The sequence below is a fragment of the Gekko japonicus genome, unplaced genomic scaffold (assembly GCF_001447785.1).
Source record: "Gekko japonicus isolate JY-2015 unplaced genomic scaffold, Gekko_japonicus_V1.1 scaffold5382, whole genome shotgun sequence".
NCBI lineage: Eukaryota > Metazoa > Chordata > Lepidosauria > Squamata > Gekkonidae > Gekko > Gekko japonicus.
The window spans coordinates 24,462-41,203 of NW_015172713.1; the positions used below are offsets into that span (position 1 = coordinate 24,462).

General features: G+C 54.4%; 1 protein-coding gene across 1 annotated transcript; it reads right to left on the bottom strand.

The window, feature by feature from the left end:
* Window positions 1-4,755: 4,755 nt before the first annotated feature.
* LOC107119345 (glucose-6-phosphatase-like) lies at window positions 4,756-13,326 on the bottom strand. The gene is given in 6 exon segments (XM_015421811.1): window positions 4,756-5,177; window positions 5,180-5,254; window positions 5,792-5,907; window positions 8,648-8,753; window positions 12,373-12,482; window positions 13,097-13,326. Coding segments are annotated over 6 exon segments (1,059 nt in total).
* Window positions 13,327-16,742: the final 3,416 nt, after the last annotated feature.

Sequence of the window (16,742 nt, forward strand, 5' to 3'; positions counted from 1 at the left end):
TATACAATTCTGGCTGAGATAGCCATGCCCACAATGCTTACAGTAACCAATCACACTAGGTACATTACAACCAATCATAATCAAGAGATAACGTCCAATCAAAATCATTCCCTCCAGAAGGCACACCATTGGTCAGTATTTACATGTTTACAATCCGCATGATGAGCGATGTTAGATTATGCTTTTACCATTATGTCTCTCAAGACATAACAACTAGTGCAGTGAAGTCCCTCCCTGCCCTCCCCAGGCACCACCCCCAAGATCTCCAGGTGTTTCCCAGTCGGGACCTGGCAACCGAACCCACAGCCAAGAACCCAGCTTGTTTTCTGCGTCTCGGGAGAAGGAGGCGCGTTCTGGAGGCCAGGCTCTGCAGCAAGAGCTCGCGGAGAACCGGAAGGCGAGGAGGGAACCCTCCGCAGCTCTGACAGCACCCCCCCCCCCCCCGCGCGCGCCCACGCGCCTCGGAGAGGCGGGGAGGAGTTGCCCCACTGGACTGGACTGGACTGGCTGCTGTTTCACCCACAGAACGGCTTCTCCAGGGAGTGACCCCTCTTGACCCAGGAGCCACCTCCGTGAAGCCCCGGGGGCCACAGGTAGTCGTTAAACGTCCTTCCCTGGAATGGCTCTGCAGGGGAAGCGGGTGGGGCGAGTGCTCTGACGGGCGGAAAGGGGAAGGCAGATAGCACGTGGCTCTGAGCTGCCCCGCACTGGGTTGCCAGCCTCCAGGGAGCAGCTGGAGATCTCCTGGGATTTCAACTGATCTCCGGGTGACAGAGACCGGTCCACCTGGAGAAAATGGCCGCTTTGGGAAGGGGGTTCTATGGCGTTAGGCCCCGTCGAAGTCCCTCCCCTCACCAAACCCCGCCCTCCTCAGGCTCCACCTCCCCAATCTCCAGGTGCAGGGGGTTGGACTAGATGACCTGCAAGGTCCCTTCCAACTCGAACGTTCTATGATTCTATGATAACCCAGAGCTGGTGACCCGAGCCCCACACCATGCTGAAAGCACAGTTTAGCCCTCTGCTCCCCCCTGCGGTGGTGTCAGCTAGCTGCCATTGTATCTGCTGTTACCTGCTTCACATGCCTTGTGCTCTTCCCCCCCCCTTTGGGTTTAGATTGCTTCATTATGCTTCTCTGTGTTTTGTGGAACTGGCCAAGGTCGTGCAGCTGGTGGGGGGGAGTCGGAGCTTCGCTAAGCTTGTTATGGTTATCTACCCTGTGAACTGAACCTGTGTTGATGGTATTGGACTGTTACATTCCCATGGAATAGGCGCGCGTTTACGAGTTCTATTCCCGCCAGCGGGAACTGGCCTCATTGGCCCAACATGGTTCAAATCCCTTTAATATGCTATACTTGTGTATTGGTAGTTATTCCTAACAATGTTCTTGTTCCTGTCTGAACCATCGCTTTGAAATAAACCTTGCTTTGATTCAAACGTGGAGTTATTTCGAATGCCTGGGGATCCAACAGGTGGCTCCCGGGGGAGTGCCCAGACTCCACACCTGAAAGCACCATCAGCAGCGGTTTAAGCCAGAGAGAAGACTGTGTGCCGGACCAGTGGTCCATAGATTGGCCCTGGGCCCTCTGGACTCTCCCTTTTTCTGGGGAAATCCCTGAGTGGAAGCAGCTCAGACTTCCTCCAGCATCAGACAAGCAAAACCTGGTCCTCTCTTCTGCGGCTCTTTTTCTCGAGAATCACCCGCAGGCAGGCAGGCAGGCAGGCAGGCAGTTAACAGGAAGGAGCCAGCCAGATGTTGCTGCTGCTGTTGTCAAACTGCTGGAGCCACTATGCCCCCCCATGACCCTGGTTCAAACCAAATATCATAACAAAAGTAATTGCTTGGCGTCCTGACACCATGAATAGCATAGTGAGTGTCCATTAGGTAAGAAACAGTAAAGGAAAAGGGAGAGGATGATTAAATAATAGATTTGACTTAACGTACGGTTCACATAGTGCAGAGTGCAATGGGATACGTGCCAGAAAAAGGAAAGGAGAAAGGGAGCCAGCAGAATCCAAAAGGCTCCCCAGCCAAGGGGCCGGAACACTGGAGACAGAGGTGCCCTGCAAATGCAATGAGGACGAGACACAAGCTACCTGGGAATAAGTGAGACACCCGTCTGTCTGTCTCTCTCAAAAAGGACTCAGCTGAACAATGCTGTAAGATACCTCCACTCCCCCCCCCCGGAATAAAAAAGCAAGATCACAGCGATATAAAGATGCTTAATGGGGAAGGGAAACTGGGGAGACGTCTTCCCCGGGTAGGAGGCATGTTGGCCAAGTCCCCCAGAGTTTCCCTGGGGTTGTGACCAGTGTTCCCTCTAAGCCGAGTTAGTGTGAGTTATCTCACAGTTTTTTAGCCTCTGGCTCACAGGTTTTTTGTCTTCGCTCAGGAAGGATGGGGCTCCAGAGCAAACTAATTCATGCAGCAGCCAAATTACCTGCTCACAACTTTAATGCCAGTCGCTCACAAAGTAGAACTTCTGCTTACAAGACTCCACAGCTTAGAGGGAACATTGGTTGTTACAGGGTTCCCTCTAAGCTGAGTTAGTGTGAGCTAGCTCACAGTTTTTTAGACTCCTCAGCAATGTTCCCTCTAAGCTGTGGAGTCTTGTGAGCAAAAAATCTACTCTGTGAGCTACCGGCATTCAAATTGTGAGCGAGTTTGCTCTGGAGCCCTCTTTCCTGAGCTAGGGCAAAAATGTGTGAGCCGAAGGCTAAAAAACGGTGAGCTAGCTCACACTAACTCAGCTTAGAGGGAACACTGGTCCCCACATGCCTGAAAATTAATGTTCCAAACATTCGTCAAACACACACCTCTGGTCTGGCCTTCAGAATTCTGGTATAACATTGTGGGAATTCTCTAACGTCCATTTCATCACTTAAAAAAGGGGGGGGGAGACCCAGCAGACATTTAGAGGAGGAAGCCTCCCTCTCCTCCACCAAGGCTCCCTCTCAGCTGTGGAGTCTCGTGAGCAAAAAATTCTACTTTGTGAGCTGCTGGCATTAAAGTTGTGAGCGAGCCATTTGGCTCCTGCATCAATTAGTTTTGCTCTGGAGCCCTCCTTCCTGAACTGAGACAAAACTGTGTGAGCCGGAGGCTGAAAAACTGTGAGCTAGCTCACACTAACTCAGCTTAGAGGGAACACTGGTGGCAGTAGGGTCGCCAGCAATGTTCCCTCTCAGCTGCGGAGTCTCGTGAGCAAAAATTCTACTTTGTGAGCTCCTGGCATTAAAGGTGTGAGCGAGCGATTTGGCTCCTGCATAAACTAGTTTGCTCTGGGCCCTCCTTCCTGAGCTGAGACAAAACTGTGTGAGCCGGAGGCTGAAAAACTGTGAGCTAGCTCACACTCACTCAGCTTAGAGGGAACACTGGTGGCAGTAGGGTTGCCAGCCTCCAGGTGGGGTCTGGAGATCCCCTGGAATTATAACTGATCACCGGAGAGCACTTCCCCTGGAGAAAATGGCTGCTTTGGAAGGTGGACTCTTACGGGATTGTACCCCACGGAAGCCCCTCTCCTCTCCAAGCCCGGCCCTCCCCAGACTCCTCCACCCCCCAGGTCTGCAGGAATTTCCCAAGAAGGCTGGAGGCCGGGCTGTGTCCCCCGAGCACAGTATTCTCCAGGCAGGATCAGCAAAGAGATTTTCAGTGATAATGCAAGACTGCAAGGAAAAGTGGTGAAGAGCAATTTCACAGACCGACATATGGTGAATTAGAGAAGATGAAGGGAAAAAAACACAAACTGTGCTATGGGGAACTTTTAAAATAAATGCAGCATTTAATAATTTAACATGTGTTCAAAAGAAAATGGACCGCTTAACCAAAACAGACTGTGCTTTATTCGTAACAAAAGAATCTACGCAGAGGTATAGAAATATCGTGTGCAGAGACATTTACAAAAACCCAGCGGTTCTGGGCATTGGAGGTGAAAACCAGCCCGTTCCAGCTTGCCGTAGATCCTGGGGCTTTCCTGCCCTCCCCACACCGCCCACAGTGCCAGCCATCCTGCGAGGACGGGCCATCCCACGGCCAACTGTTTCCAGGAGGTGCTCCCCAGAAATAGGAATAATACTAGGAAGAATCGTGGTGCCGGCCAAGAAGGGTCATGTCCTCGTTGCCCCACTGTGGAATCTTCCAGAAGACAAGGGTGTGGCTCGGAAGACGAGCCTCTCTCCCCATTCGCAAGGTCCCTGCATGGCCTCAAACAAAGAGCCCCACCGCCTCACCTGAGGGAATGAGGAGGACAACTGACTGTTACGGAGCAAACCCAGAGCCCCGGGGTAGCCCTCGAGAGACTACGGGCATGCCGGCCTGCGGGGGGGTCCCGGGGATCTCCTGAAAGTGTAGCTCATCTCCAGACTCCAGACATCAGTTCCCTGGGAGAAAATGGATGTGTCCCAGCACGGCACCTATGGCGTGCCCCACTGAGGGGGTTCCTGTCCTCTCCAGGCTACACCCTCGAATCTCAAGGAGTTTCCCAGCCTGGAGCTGGAAGCCCTGCCCCCCCCCAAACAGTGGCCAAGGGGGACCTGGCACGCACCCTTAGGCACTGGCCTTGCTTGTTGTGGAGGGCAGGCAAAAGCCCCCCCCCCGGCAGGGGATTCGGGGACTGATCAGGAGACACAGACCAGCCTCGCCGTGAGTCCCACAAAGGGGCCCGTGAGGCAAGAGCCCTGGAACGAGAGGGATGCCCCGGGCCCCGTCCTTTGGCCCCGGAGCCCGCATTCCCTTGTTGGGGCCAGCCCAGGGTCCCCCGGCTATGCGTCCTTCTTCTCCTTCTGGCTGAGCAGCTGGGAGACACAGTACGGGACGAGGGCGGCGGCCGCCAGGGGCACAGCAGCGCTCTTGCAGAAAGAGAGCAGGTAGAACAGGAGCTCCACCTTGGCCGGAGGCTTGAAAGAGTCGAAGAGGTGCAAGGTCAGGAGGGAAGCGCCCACGCAGCTCAGCCGGAAGCTCAGCCGCTGCCCCAGCTTCCCCCTGCAGCTCTCCAGGTACATCGGGGAGTTGAGCGCCAGGCCGAGCCCAAAGAGGACGCCCAGGTTGCGCAGGAGGCCGGCAAAGGGCGTGGTGTCCAGGTGGACCCACTCTGGGTTCTCACACCACCGCTTGGCCTTCTCCAGGGTCCACAGGAGGTCCACGCCCAGGAGCTTGAGCAGCAGGTAGAAGCCCAGGGCAAAAGCGTCGTGGCCACGTATCTCTGCAGGCTGGCGTCGTAGATGGAGCGGACACGCTGGAAGGACTCGGCCACCAACATGCCTGGCGTGGGGAGCAAGAGGCAGCGGCGTCAAGACACGAACGCTCCCAGCTTTTGGGGAAGACTCTTGGGAGGGACTGTGCAAAACCACTTCAGTCGCTACGAGGTTAGCAAGAGCCCTGCCTTTGCTCTGAGAGGGCGGCGCCCACAAGCCCAGCACGGGTGGCCCATAGCTAGGGTGGTCAACGTCCAGGGGGCGGCTGGAGATCTCCCATGAATACAACCGCTCTCCAGGTGACAGGGAGAAAAGGGCTGCTCCGGAAGGCGGACTCTGTGGCATTATAATAGTGCAGTGAAGCCCCCCCCTGCCCTCCCCAGGCGCCACCCCCAAGATCTCCAGGTGTTTCCCAGTCAGGACCTGGCAACCGAACCCACAGCCAAGCACCCAGCTTGTTTTCTGCGTCTCGGGAGAAGGAGGCGCATTCTGGAGGCCAGGCTCTGCTGCAAGAGCTCGCGGAGAACCGGAAGGCGAGGAGGGAACCCTCCGCAGCTCTGACAGGGGAGAAAGGGGGAGCCCAGCGGGCAGGGGGCGAACTGACCTGAGATGACGCCAGCGACGACCTGGTGAGGGAAGTGGGCGGCCAGGAAGACGCGAGAGAGGCAGACGCAGACCTGGATGGCCCAGAAGGCAGCCCACAAGACCAACCGCAGGAAGCTGCCCCGGGAGGGAAAGGGCACAGTCAGGGCTCTTTTTGTAGATAAAGCCCAGCAGGAACTCATTAGCATAACAGGCCACGCCCAACCGCAGAAACTCATTAGCATATTAGGCCACACCCCTGACAGCACAGCTCATTGGCATATTAGGCCGCACCCCCATGTTACCAGAAGTGTGGTCATCCAGCCACACCCACCTTTTGCTTCTTATTCTGCTGACCTTGTTTGTTGTCAAAACCCAGGGCCTTTTTTTGTAGCAGGAACTCCTTTGCATGTTAGGCCACACACCCCTAATGTAGCCAATTCTAATGAGTTTCTGCTGTTGGGTGTGGCCTATTATGCTAATGAGTTCCTGCTGGGTGTGGCCAACTCAGGAGCCAGCCGGAACTCCGTTCCTGTGCGTTCCTGCCCCAAAATAGCCCTGGTTATTAGGATACCTCTTTCCTCCGAAAATGCAATAGGCTGGAGCAGGGGTCATTTCACGGGGAGCCCGAGGAAGGGCGACTCCAGCCTGCCGACTGAGATCCGTCGCCTTTGGAGGGTGGGCTCCCTGGCATCGCCCCCCCCCGCAGAGGTCCCGCTCTCCCCCGGGCTTCATCCCAAACCCCCAGTCCGTCCCCCGCCCACAGACACACACACGAGGCCGGGGGGACTCGGCCAACCCACGTGCCGGGCACGAAGCAGGCCCCCCCGCAGAGTTGGAGGATGAGGCAGAACTCCCTCCGGTGGGCTCTGGGGAGACCCCCAGCTCAGGTCTGCAGGCACGCTGGGTGGAGAGGAGAGCTGTGGCGCACCACCACGCCAGGCTGGCCCTCCTGGCTTTGCCACTGAGGCGGCCGAGGAATCAAACGCTGGCTTGGCGGTCAGTCTGGACCCCGACCCTGCCCCGCTCCGCCCCCACACTGCAAGCGGCTTTTCCGCCTTCAGACGTTCAAAAGTGCCACTCGTCCATGGACTCAGAGGGGGAAGGAAGCCACTGCAAAATGTAAAACAGCGCTGGAGATCACCGGCAGTGTTCCCTCTAAGCTGAGTGAGTGTGAGCTGGCTCACGGTTTCTTAGCCTCCGGCTCACAGACTTTTCTCTTCTTTCCAATAGAGCAAGATCCATTAATAGTCTGAGTATTAAACACTTTTGACTATTTTACAACAGTTCAAAAGTGCCACTCGTCTGTGGACTCGGAGGGGGGAAGGAAGCCACTGCAAAATGTAAAACAGCGCTGGAGATCACCGTGTGTGTGTGTGTGTGTGTGTGGAGTCAGCACCGTACACAGCAGGCTCCTGCTTCCGATTCTCAGAGCTGGCCTTTCCCCAGAGACCAGTCCTGGTCGTGCCATTCCTCAGGGTCCCCTCTTCCCCAGGAGCAACATTGCACCGGCCGGGGATGAGAATCCCATTCCCTCAGTGGGAATCTCCTGCTGTTGCAACTGATCTCCAGACACCCAAAATCAGTTCCCCTGGAGGGAACGGCTGCTCCAGAGGGTGGGCTCTGGGGCACTGCACCCCACTGAGGTCCACCCCCCCAACCCTGCCTTTCCCAGGCTCCACCCCCAAAATCTCCAGGTAATTCCCAGTCCAGACTTGGCAACCCAACTCCCAAAGCGTGTGAGAGTGCTGGTTGTCCCGGGCAACCCGCCTGGCCTTTCTCTCCAACACCGGCAGCCACCCCGGAGCAAGAACTGCCTGGTCTTGGCTTACCTGAGGGACTGCCTTTCCCCATATGTTTCCCCAAGGGCACTATGGTCAGGGGGGCAACATCTGTTGGTTATCCCAGCCCCCAAGATAGTTAAATATGCTGCAACCAGGGCCAGGGCTTTTTCAGTGGTGGCCCCTACCTGGTGGAACGAGCTCCCAGAGGAGATCAGGGCCCTGCGGGACCTTATGCAGTTCCGCAGGGCCTGTAAGATGGAGCTCTTCCGCCAGGCTTTTGAGTAGGGGCTGCCTCCGCCATTGTACCACCACCGTATTAACATCATGAGGCGCACTGGCCCTGGTATGGGGATGACAGTTATAGTGTAACATCCAGGGCTATTTTTGGGCAGGAACACACAGGAACGGAGTTCTGGCTGGCTCCCAAGTTGGCCACGCCCAGCAGGAAGTTATTAGCATAATAGGCCACACCCAACAGAAGAAACTCATTAGGATTGGCTACAATTAGGGGGTGTGGCCTAACATGCAAAAGAGTTCCTGCTCCAAAAAAAAAAAGCCCTGGGTTTTGACAACAAGGTGAAGAGAATAAGAAGCAAAAGATGGGTGTGGTTGGATGACCACACTTCTGGTAACAGGGGTGTGTGGCCTAATATGCGAATGAGCTGTGCTGTCAGGGGTGTGGCCTAATATGCTAATGAGTTCCTGCTGTTGGGTGTGGCCTATTATGCTAATGAGTTCCTGCTGGGCTTTTTCTACAAAAAAAGCCCTGGTAACATCAATTGAGCAGAGACCATTGTGTTTACTCGGAGTGTGTTATTGCTATTGGCATTCTATTATGGAATTGATAGGGTCTGTTGAGCACCGACTTTTAACTGTTTTATAGGCTAATGATTGTTTATTGTTTTATTGCTTTATGTATGGCATTTGCCTCTGTGTTCGCTGCCCTGAGCCCATGTTGGAAGGGCGGGATACAAATTTAATGAATGAATGAATGAATGAATGAATGAATGAATGAATGATCTGGGGGGGGGTCTTCTTTTTCCCCACCACTGCCCCAGCCGACTCGCGTTGCGGCTGCAGATGCTGATACTCACTGGTGTTTCCAGGACGGTTGTTTGTTCCCCAGGGTGATGGAGAGAATGGCTGTGATCGTCACATAGTACACACCAGCAGAACCCATTGCGTGTCCAGAGGGGCTTCCTACAGTGGGGAGAAAGCGAAGAGAGGTTGGCCCCCATGTTTTCCCCAAAGATCTTGCCAGAAGCATCTCATCACAGGAACAAAAGCAGCTGAGTCGAGGCATCATGGCCCTGCACATGTGCTACAGAGCGGCACCTGGATGTGGGCAGGAGGAAGAAGAAGAAGAAGAAGAGTTGGCAGCTTACATTCTCCTTTTTCTTCCTCTCCCCACAATGTACACCCTGTGAGGTAGGTGGGGCTGAGAGAGCTCTTTTGAGAATTGCTCTTGAGAGAACAGCTCTGAGAGAACTTGTGACTGACCCAAGGTCGCCCAGCTGGCTGCATGTGGAGGAGGAGTGGGGAATCAAACCCGGCTCTCCCAGATTAGAGTCCGCTGTTCTTAACCAACACACCAAACCGGCTCTGAAGCCCCTTCAGATGCTGACTGCGCTCCCATTGGAGGCTTACCAGAGTAGGGCTGCCAACCTCCAGATGGGGCCTGGAGACCTCCCAGAATGACAACTGCCCTCCAAACCACAGAGATCAGTTCCCCTGGAGGGAACGGCTGCTCCGGAGGGTGGGCTCTATGGCACTGTACCCTCCGCCTAAACCCCGCCCTCCCCAGGCTCCACCCCCAAATCTCCAGGAGTTCCCCAACCGAGGGGGTTGGCCAGCCCACGCCACAGTCAGAACCTCAGCAGCATCTCACAGGACATCTGGGAGGGTTCCATATTTAGCAAAGCGTTTTGTACGCTGGGGACGAAACGGAAATTAGGGAAGGGGTGTGTAGATTTAGCTAGGAGCTAATTTGGTGTTTGACGGATTGCTCTTTGTTTTTAATGGTGGCTCAAGTGGTTAAGATGCTGAACTGCAGGCTGTGGAAGGTTGGTAGTTCAGCAGTTCGAGACCCGGGTTGCCGCATGACGGAGTGAGCTCCCGTCTCTAGTTCCAGCTCCTGCCAACCTAGCAGTTTGAAAGCAAGAAACTGCAAGTAGATAAATAGGTACCCCTCGGACAGCGCCGGCTCTTCGGCTTGGAAATGGAGATGAGCACCGCAACCCTAGAGTCGGACTCGACTGGCTTTCGAGCAAGGGAACCTTTACCTTTACCTTAATTTGGTGTTTGACGGATTGCTCTTTGTTTTTAAATTCTGGTCTTCATACTTTTTAAGAAGTCTTGCAAAACTACATGGGGGGGGGTAGTGTCCGGACAGGGGCAGCAAGCCCAGGGAGATCACCCATCCAGGGGGCAGGGGACTGTCGAGAGACCCTGTCTTGCTCAGTCTCTGCAAGCCGCTCACCAGTGGACGCAGGCGTGGCCACGCGTACAGCCAGCGCAAGAGAGAGGCGGAGAGAGCCAGTGGGGTGTTGTGGCTCAGAGTGTCAGGCCGGGACCTGGAAGAGAGACCTCCCACTGCTCAAGAGCGACGCATCATAGAGCTTTTATTGGATCAAAGGAAAGGGCCCGGAAGAGCCTTGGGCCAGACACAACAGGGCTGTTGTGAGGATGAAATAGAGGAGAGGGGAAGGACGTAAGATGATCAGGGTAGCCTAATTGTGCATCGCCAAAAGGTTTTCTTTAGATCAAAGTAACTGCGAGTAAGGTAAAGGTAAAGGTTCCCTTGCTCGAAAGCCAGTCGAGTCCGACTCTAGGGTTGCGGTGCTCATCTCCGTTTCAAAGCCGAAGAGAGCCAGCGCTGTCCGAAGACGTCTCTGTGGTCATGTGGCCGGCATGACTCAACGCCAAGGCGCACGGAACGCTGTTCCCTTCCCACCGAAGTGGTCCCTATTTATCTACTTGAAATGTCTTGCTTTCGAACTGCTAGGTTGGCAGGAGCTGAACTAGAGACGGGAGCTCACGCCGTCATGCGGCACAGTCGGGTCTCGAACTGCTGAACGACCGACCTTCCACAGCCTGCAGTGGCATTGGGGTGGGGGGGGAATAGTTTTTCCTAGGCTATTTTTTCTGATTTTACAAGGGTGGGGGGAGACAGACAGACAGAGAGCAAGCTGCTATCTGCCTGTAGCAGAAACATACAGAGATGTCATGAGAGAGAAAGGGCTGAACTGCTCACTCTCCCCCAACACAGTGCCCTGCTTAGAAGGGGGGGGGCAGCTGCCTTGATCTTTTTTTTTTCTCAATGCCATCTCCTGCGGAATGTCGAGTTCAGCCCTCGGGCGGCGGGGCAGGGAACACCCTTGGACCAAGGGTTGCCAGCCTCCAGGTGGGGGCTGGAGATTCCCAAGAACTATTGCAGATCTCCGCATGGCAGTTCCCCTGGAGAAAAGGCAACTTTGGAGGGGGGGGGTTGACTCCGTGGCAAGACTACAGATGGTCAGATTTGAGCCCAGTGACACCGGAGAGACCCACAATGTCACGTTGGTCCCTAAAATGAAGACCCGGCGGGTCTCTAAGGGGGTCCAGCTGTCCCGCTGCCCTCAGAGACGGGGGGAGTGGAATTCCCTCCCCAGCGACGGCCTCCAAAGCTCCAGGAATTTCCCAACTCGGAGTTGGCAACCTGACGTTCAGCCAACCTCCTCATGGGGGCTGGAGCTCTCTGAGAAAGGGAACAAGTGACCCGGTAGGCCTCGTACGCTTGGGCTTCCAAAAGGCTTTTGACGAGGTGTCTCACCAGGACTCCTGAGTAGACTTAGCCTTTATTCCACTTCTCTTGGAGAAAAGGGCTGCTTTGGAACACGAACACCCTACAGACGTCCCTCCCCTCCCTAAGCCCCTCCCTCCGAGGCGCCACCCTCAGATCTCCAGGTATTTCCGAATCCGGAGTTGGCAACCCTGTGCTCATCCTAAGACAAGAAGAAGAAGAGAAGAGATTGGATTGATACCCCATGGCCCTTCACTACCCAAGGGAGTCTCAGAGCAGTTTACAAACTCCTTTCCCTTCCCCTCCCCACAACAGACACCCTGTGAGGTCGGTGGGGCTGAGAGAGCTCTTGACAGAAACTGCTTTTTCCAAGGACAGCTCTTATCAGAGCTACGGCTTGCCCAAGGTCATCCAGCCAGGTGCAAGTGGAGGAGTGGGGAATCAAACCCGGTTCTCCCAGATTAGAGTCCGCGCACTTAACCACTACACCAAACTGACTCCAGAGAAGAAGAAGAGATTGGATTTATACCCCATGGCCCTTCACTACCCAAAGGAGTCTCAGAGCGGCTCACAAATTCCTTTCCCTTCACAAACTCCTTTCCCTTCCCCTCCCCACAACAGACACCCTGTGAGGTAGGTGGGGCTGAGAGAACTCTTGACAGAAACTGCTCTTTTTCAAGGACAGCTCTTATCAGAACTACGGCTTGCCCAAGGCCATCCAGCCAGGTGCAAGTGGAGGAGTGGGGACTCAAACCCGGTTCTCCCAGATTAGAGTCCGCGCACTTAACCACGACACCAAGCTGGCTAGATGGATCCCAAATCTGACTCCATAGAAGGGAGTTTCGGGAATAGGGTCCCCCCCCCCCGATTCCATCTCCCTCGGATTTGTGTGCCACCGACAGCTATGCCCAGGGCAGCCAGGATAACGTACAGCTTCCCTCCCTTAGCCGTGGGCACCCTGCGAGCCAGTCCTCCAGCCCACCCGAGTGGGGCCTCTTCCTCTGGGCCCAGCTCTGCCTCATCTGCTTGGCGTCTCACCTGGGCCGGTCTCACAGGTCACAGGGAACTGCTGGATCGAAGGGGCTGAGGTGTTGTGGTAGAAGCCGGTCTCGTGCACCCACCAGTAGGGCCTCTGTCCAAATAAGATCCTGCAGGAAGAAGGACATTTAGGGGCTTCCCCAAGGAGCAGAGGTGGCCACAGCCAAAAGCCGAGGGAAGCCACGTGGCCACAGGGCAGCCGTTCCCCTGTACCCCCTTGCTGTGCCCTCCCTGGAAGGGGGGGGGCGGCAAAGAGAGAATCCATCCCTTTCCGTGGAGACTGCTGAGAAATATGTTTTTGTTTCAGTCAGGGACAGCAGAGGACCCTCCCGGGAAAACAGACCCCCAGCCTGGGGTTGAACTTCCAGGGTGGATGAAGGGAAGAGGGAGGGGGAGGCCTTGGGAGATAAGGGGGGGGCGCGCGCTAGGAGATCTGGTTTCATCCCGGCCATCCTAGCGGCTGAACTAGATATTCCAAGAAGCAGCTGGAATTTGCCGTTCTTACAATGCTTCATTTGTAAAAATGGAAAGAGATGGCGGAGAGCAAGTTGAAAGACCTTCGTCCTGGTCCCAAACAGGCAGGAGCCAGCTGGCGACGCAGTGGAGAAGGCCAGGAGAACCCTTCCTCTGCCAGGGGCACTCTCTCTGGCAAACCGCCCAGCGCATTCAAGCAAATTCTGGGGCTGCAAAGACAAGAGCCCGGCTGAGTGGGCAAACCACTCACCACTTGAAGACAAGATTCAGCCAGTCGCCAATCACAGCCACCCAGATGAGCTTGACGCCCACGGCTTCGCAGAGGTGGAACCAGATGGGGAAGAGGATGAAGAAGGTGTTTCGGAGGTCGGCAGCAAAGGAGACAAAGAGGAACCAGTCCTGGGACCCCGGGTAGCTTGCCTGGAGGTAGTGTGTGGCTTGGATGCCCGAGTGGTGGAGGAGGTCCATGCCGGCTTCCATTTGGCCGGTGAGTGTTCCCTCTAAGCTGAGTTAGTGTGAGATAGCTCGCAGTTTTTTAGCCTCCGGCTCACAGACTTTTGTCTTAGCTCAGGAAGGATGGCTCCAGAAGAAACTGATTTCTGCAGTAGCCAAACTGCTCGCTCAGAACTTTAATGCCGGTAGCTCACAAAGTAGAATTTTTGCTCACAAGACTCCACAGCTTAGAGGGAACATTGCCGGTGACTGTTTTCGTCTGCGCTGAAACTGTGCCGCACGACACCTCCCCAAGCTCAACTCTCCCTCACACAGCCTTTTATCCCCTCTTGTGTGCAGCGAGTTGAGCTTTGGACCCAAAATCACTTTGGTCACAAAACACCCTCCTGTTCAAAGGTGCTTCCCCCAACCAGCTTGGGACAAACAAGTTTAGAGCCATTTATGTAAGGGGACAAATAAACCATCAAAAACAGCCCGATGCCATCTCTTTGCAGTGACACAGTCAGGCAAACATGACATATCTGTTCCCCCACCCCATTTAAAATAAGTCAAAAACAAGCACCATTCGTTTTCCTTCTGTGCGCCGTCCCCCATTTGGAGTGATGTGCAACATGCTATACGATGCAAACTTTCCAGGTTTTAAAATGGCACGGAGAAGTAACCCAGTTACCCTTCCTCCCTCCCCCCCCTGTCAAAGTCCAGCTGCAGCAATTCTATTTAAACTTCATTAAAATTAAAAAGTTTGAGACCCGAGTGTGCCGCATGACGGAGTGAGCTCCCGTCTCTAGTTTCAGCTCCTGCCAACCTAGCAGTTCGAAATCAAGAGGTTGCAGGTAGATAAATAGGTACCACTCCGGTGGGAAGGGAACAGCGTTCCGTGCGCCTTGGTGTTTAGTCATGCCAGCCACATGACCACGGAAACGTCTTCGGACAGCCCTGGCTCTTCAGCTTTGAAACGGAGATGAGCACCGCAACCCTAGAGTCGGACACGACTGGCTTTCGCGCAAGGGAATCTTTACCTTTACTTAAAATTAATGGATATTTAAAATAGATTGTCGACAGCGGGGCCTGCAAAGATATGGGGAGTGAGGTGGGAGATGGGGGTGGGTTTCCCTCCTCTTTATAGCAGGATCGCTCTACATCTCTCAGGTCTGAGGGTCCAGAATATGGCTGCCAGCCTCCAGGAGGGACCCGGGGACCCCCTGGAATTGTGGCTCATTTTCAGACTACAGAGACCTGTTCCCTGGGAGAAAAGGGATGCTTCGGGGGGGCGGGCTCTGGGGTGGCCTTTTTTACCTCTCCCTCTCAGAAATGCTTGTCAGGGTCCATTGTTAGTGTTTAGGGCTTTCTGTCCCAATGTGCATCACTTGACCCTTACGCTGGAGCTCCCTGGGCAGTCTGCTGCCTGTTCACCGAGCTGAGAGAGCTTTGCAGGCTGCTTGGCTTGGCGCCTTCCTGAATCGGGTCATCCCTCTTGAGCATCTCTTCTTAAGGACAGATAGCACAGCTCGCCTTCCTGGTGCAGCTGGCCTTGGGAAACTTCCGTCCCTTGGCACGGCTTCCAGTTTACCTCCTGGCTACATCTCTCTGGGAAGAAATGGATCCCTAAACAGTGGAAGAGGATGAGCTCCTTTGTCTCTTTGAGCTCCTGTGTTTCCAGATGGGCTTTGCCTTTCTTGGCTCCCATTCAGCTTACGTTCGTTTCCGTCGTGCCTCCTGCAAGTGGTTTCAGAGAGTCAGTGCTGACTCAACTGACTGGAGTCCGTCTGGTGAAACTTCATCGATCGTGCCCTGCATCTCCTCAGCAAGAATTATCAACAGCAGCCCAGGACATCAGAAGTGGCAGTCTACAGGGCTGCTTAAGGCGTGGTCATCGGCAGACTCTTCATGCCACAAACATGCGAATGCCTTTTGCAAAGCAGGTTTGACTGTATTTTGAAGAATTATGACTTTTTTTTATTTTGCTGCGGTGGCTCAAGTGGTTAAGACGCTGAACTGCAGGCTGTGGAAGGTCAGTAGTTCAGCAGTTCGAGATCCGAGTGCGCCGCATGACGGAGGGAGCTCCCGTCTCTACTTCCAGCTCCTGCCAACCTAGCTGTTTGAAAGCAAGAAATTGCAAGTAGATAAATAGGGACCACTTCGGTGGGAAGGTAACAGCGTTCCGTGCTCCTTGGTGTTTAGTCATGCCGGCCACATGACCACGGAAACGTCTTCGGACAGCGCTAGCTCTTCGGCTTGGAAACGGAGATGAGCACCGCAACCCTAGAGTCGGATTCGACTGGCTTTCGAGCAAGGGAACCTTTACCTTTACCTAGGAAAAAAAGGTTAATCCTGAAAATAAAGGAAATAATTGCTATTCATTTAGTGAAAATGTCGGGAGGTGATGAACATAGTCTGCAAGAGTCTCTCAAGACTCCCTCCTTGCCTCCCCCCATATGACTGGAGGTGGAAGTGGGATGGATACCAGGACAAGTAGGGGGTCTTGGGGTACATTGGCCAGATTAAAATTGTTGGGAAACTACAGAGCCATCACGGCTCTGTACCCCCTTGGAATGAAAGAGCACATTCAAAGACCGGGCCTTGGGAAGAAGAGAGACATCCGGCCCCCAGGGTGGGCAGCTGCATTTATCTGTCGTGGCAAAACTAAACAGGAGACTTGTGGCACCTCAAAGACTACGCCCATTTTATTCTGGCATAAACTGTTGTGGCCCAGACACTGGCCGTGGGTTCTCACCAATGTTCCCTCTAGGCAGTGGAGTCTTATGAGCAAAAATTCTACTTTGTGAGCTACTGGCATTAAAGTTGTGAGCGAGCGGTTTGGCTGCTGCATCAATTAGTTTCCTTTGGAGCCCTCCTTCCTGAGCTAAGACAAAAATGTGTGAGCCGGAGGCTAAGAAACTGTGAGCTGGCTCACACTAACTCAGTTTAGAGGGAACACTGGTTCTCACTAGGATGAGGCCTGTGACATGCAGGAAGTGGTGGGTGAAATGTCACAGAGACAAGAACAGAGAGCATTCCACCGGTCTAATGGGATGTTTCTCTTATTTTGTCAAAACAGCTAGCAGGTTTTGCTAAGACAGGCAGCACCCGATAGTTAGGAAACCCCCAATTCAAGTCCCCGGTTGGGGGGAGAGATCGTTTCCTCAGACTGTGTAGGGATTTGAAAGGGTGCAGGAAGGGTTGCCAACATCCAGGTGGGGCTTGGAGACCTCCCAGAATTGCAACTGATCTCCACAGAGGGGAAATGGCAGCTTCGGAAAGAGGCCTTATACCTCACCGAGAAGCCTCCCCTCCTCAGACTCCGCCCTTCCGAAGCCCCACCCCCAAATCTAGAGGAATTCCCCAACCCAGAGTTGGCAACGGGATGTGTGAAGGACAATCGCCTGGAAACTCTCAGGGGAAAACTGGGACAAGGCCAGGACTGGGTGGGTGGGGGGCACGTG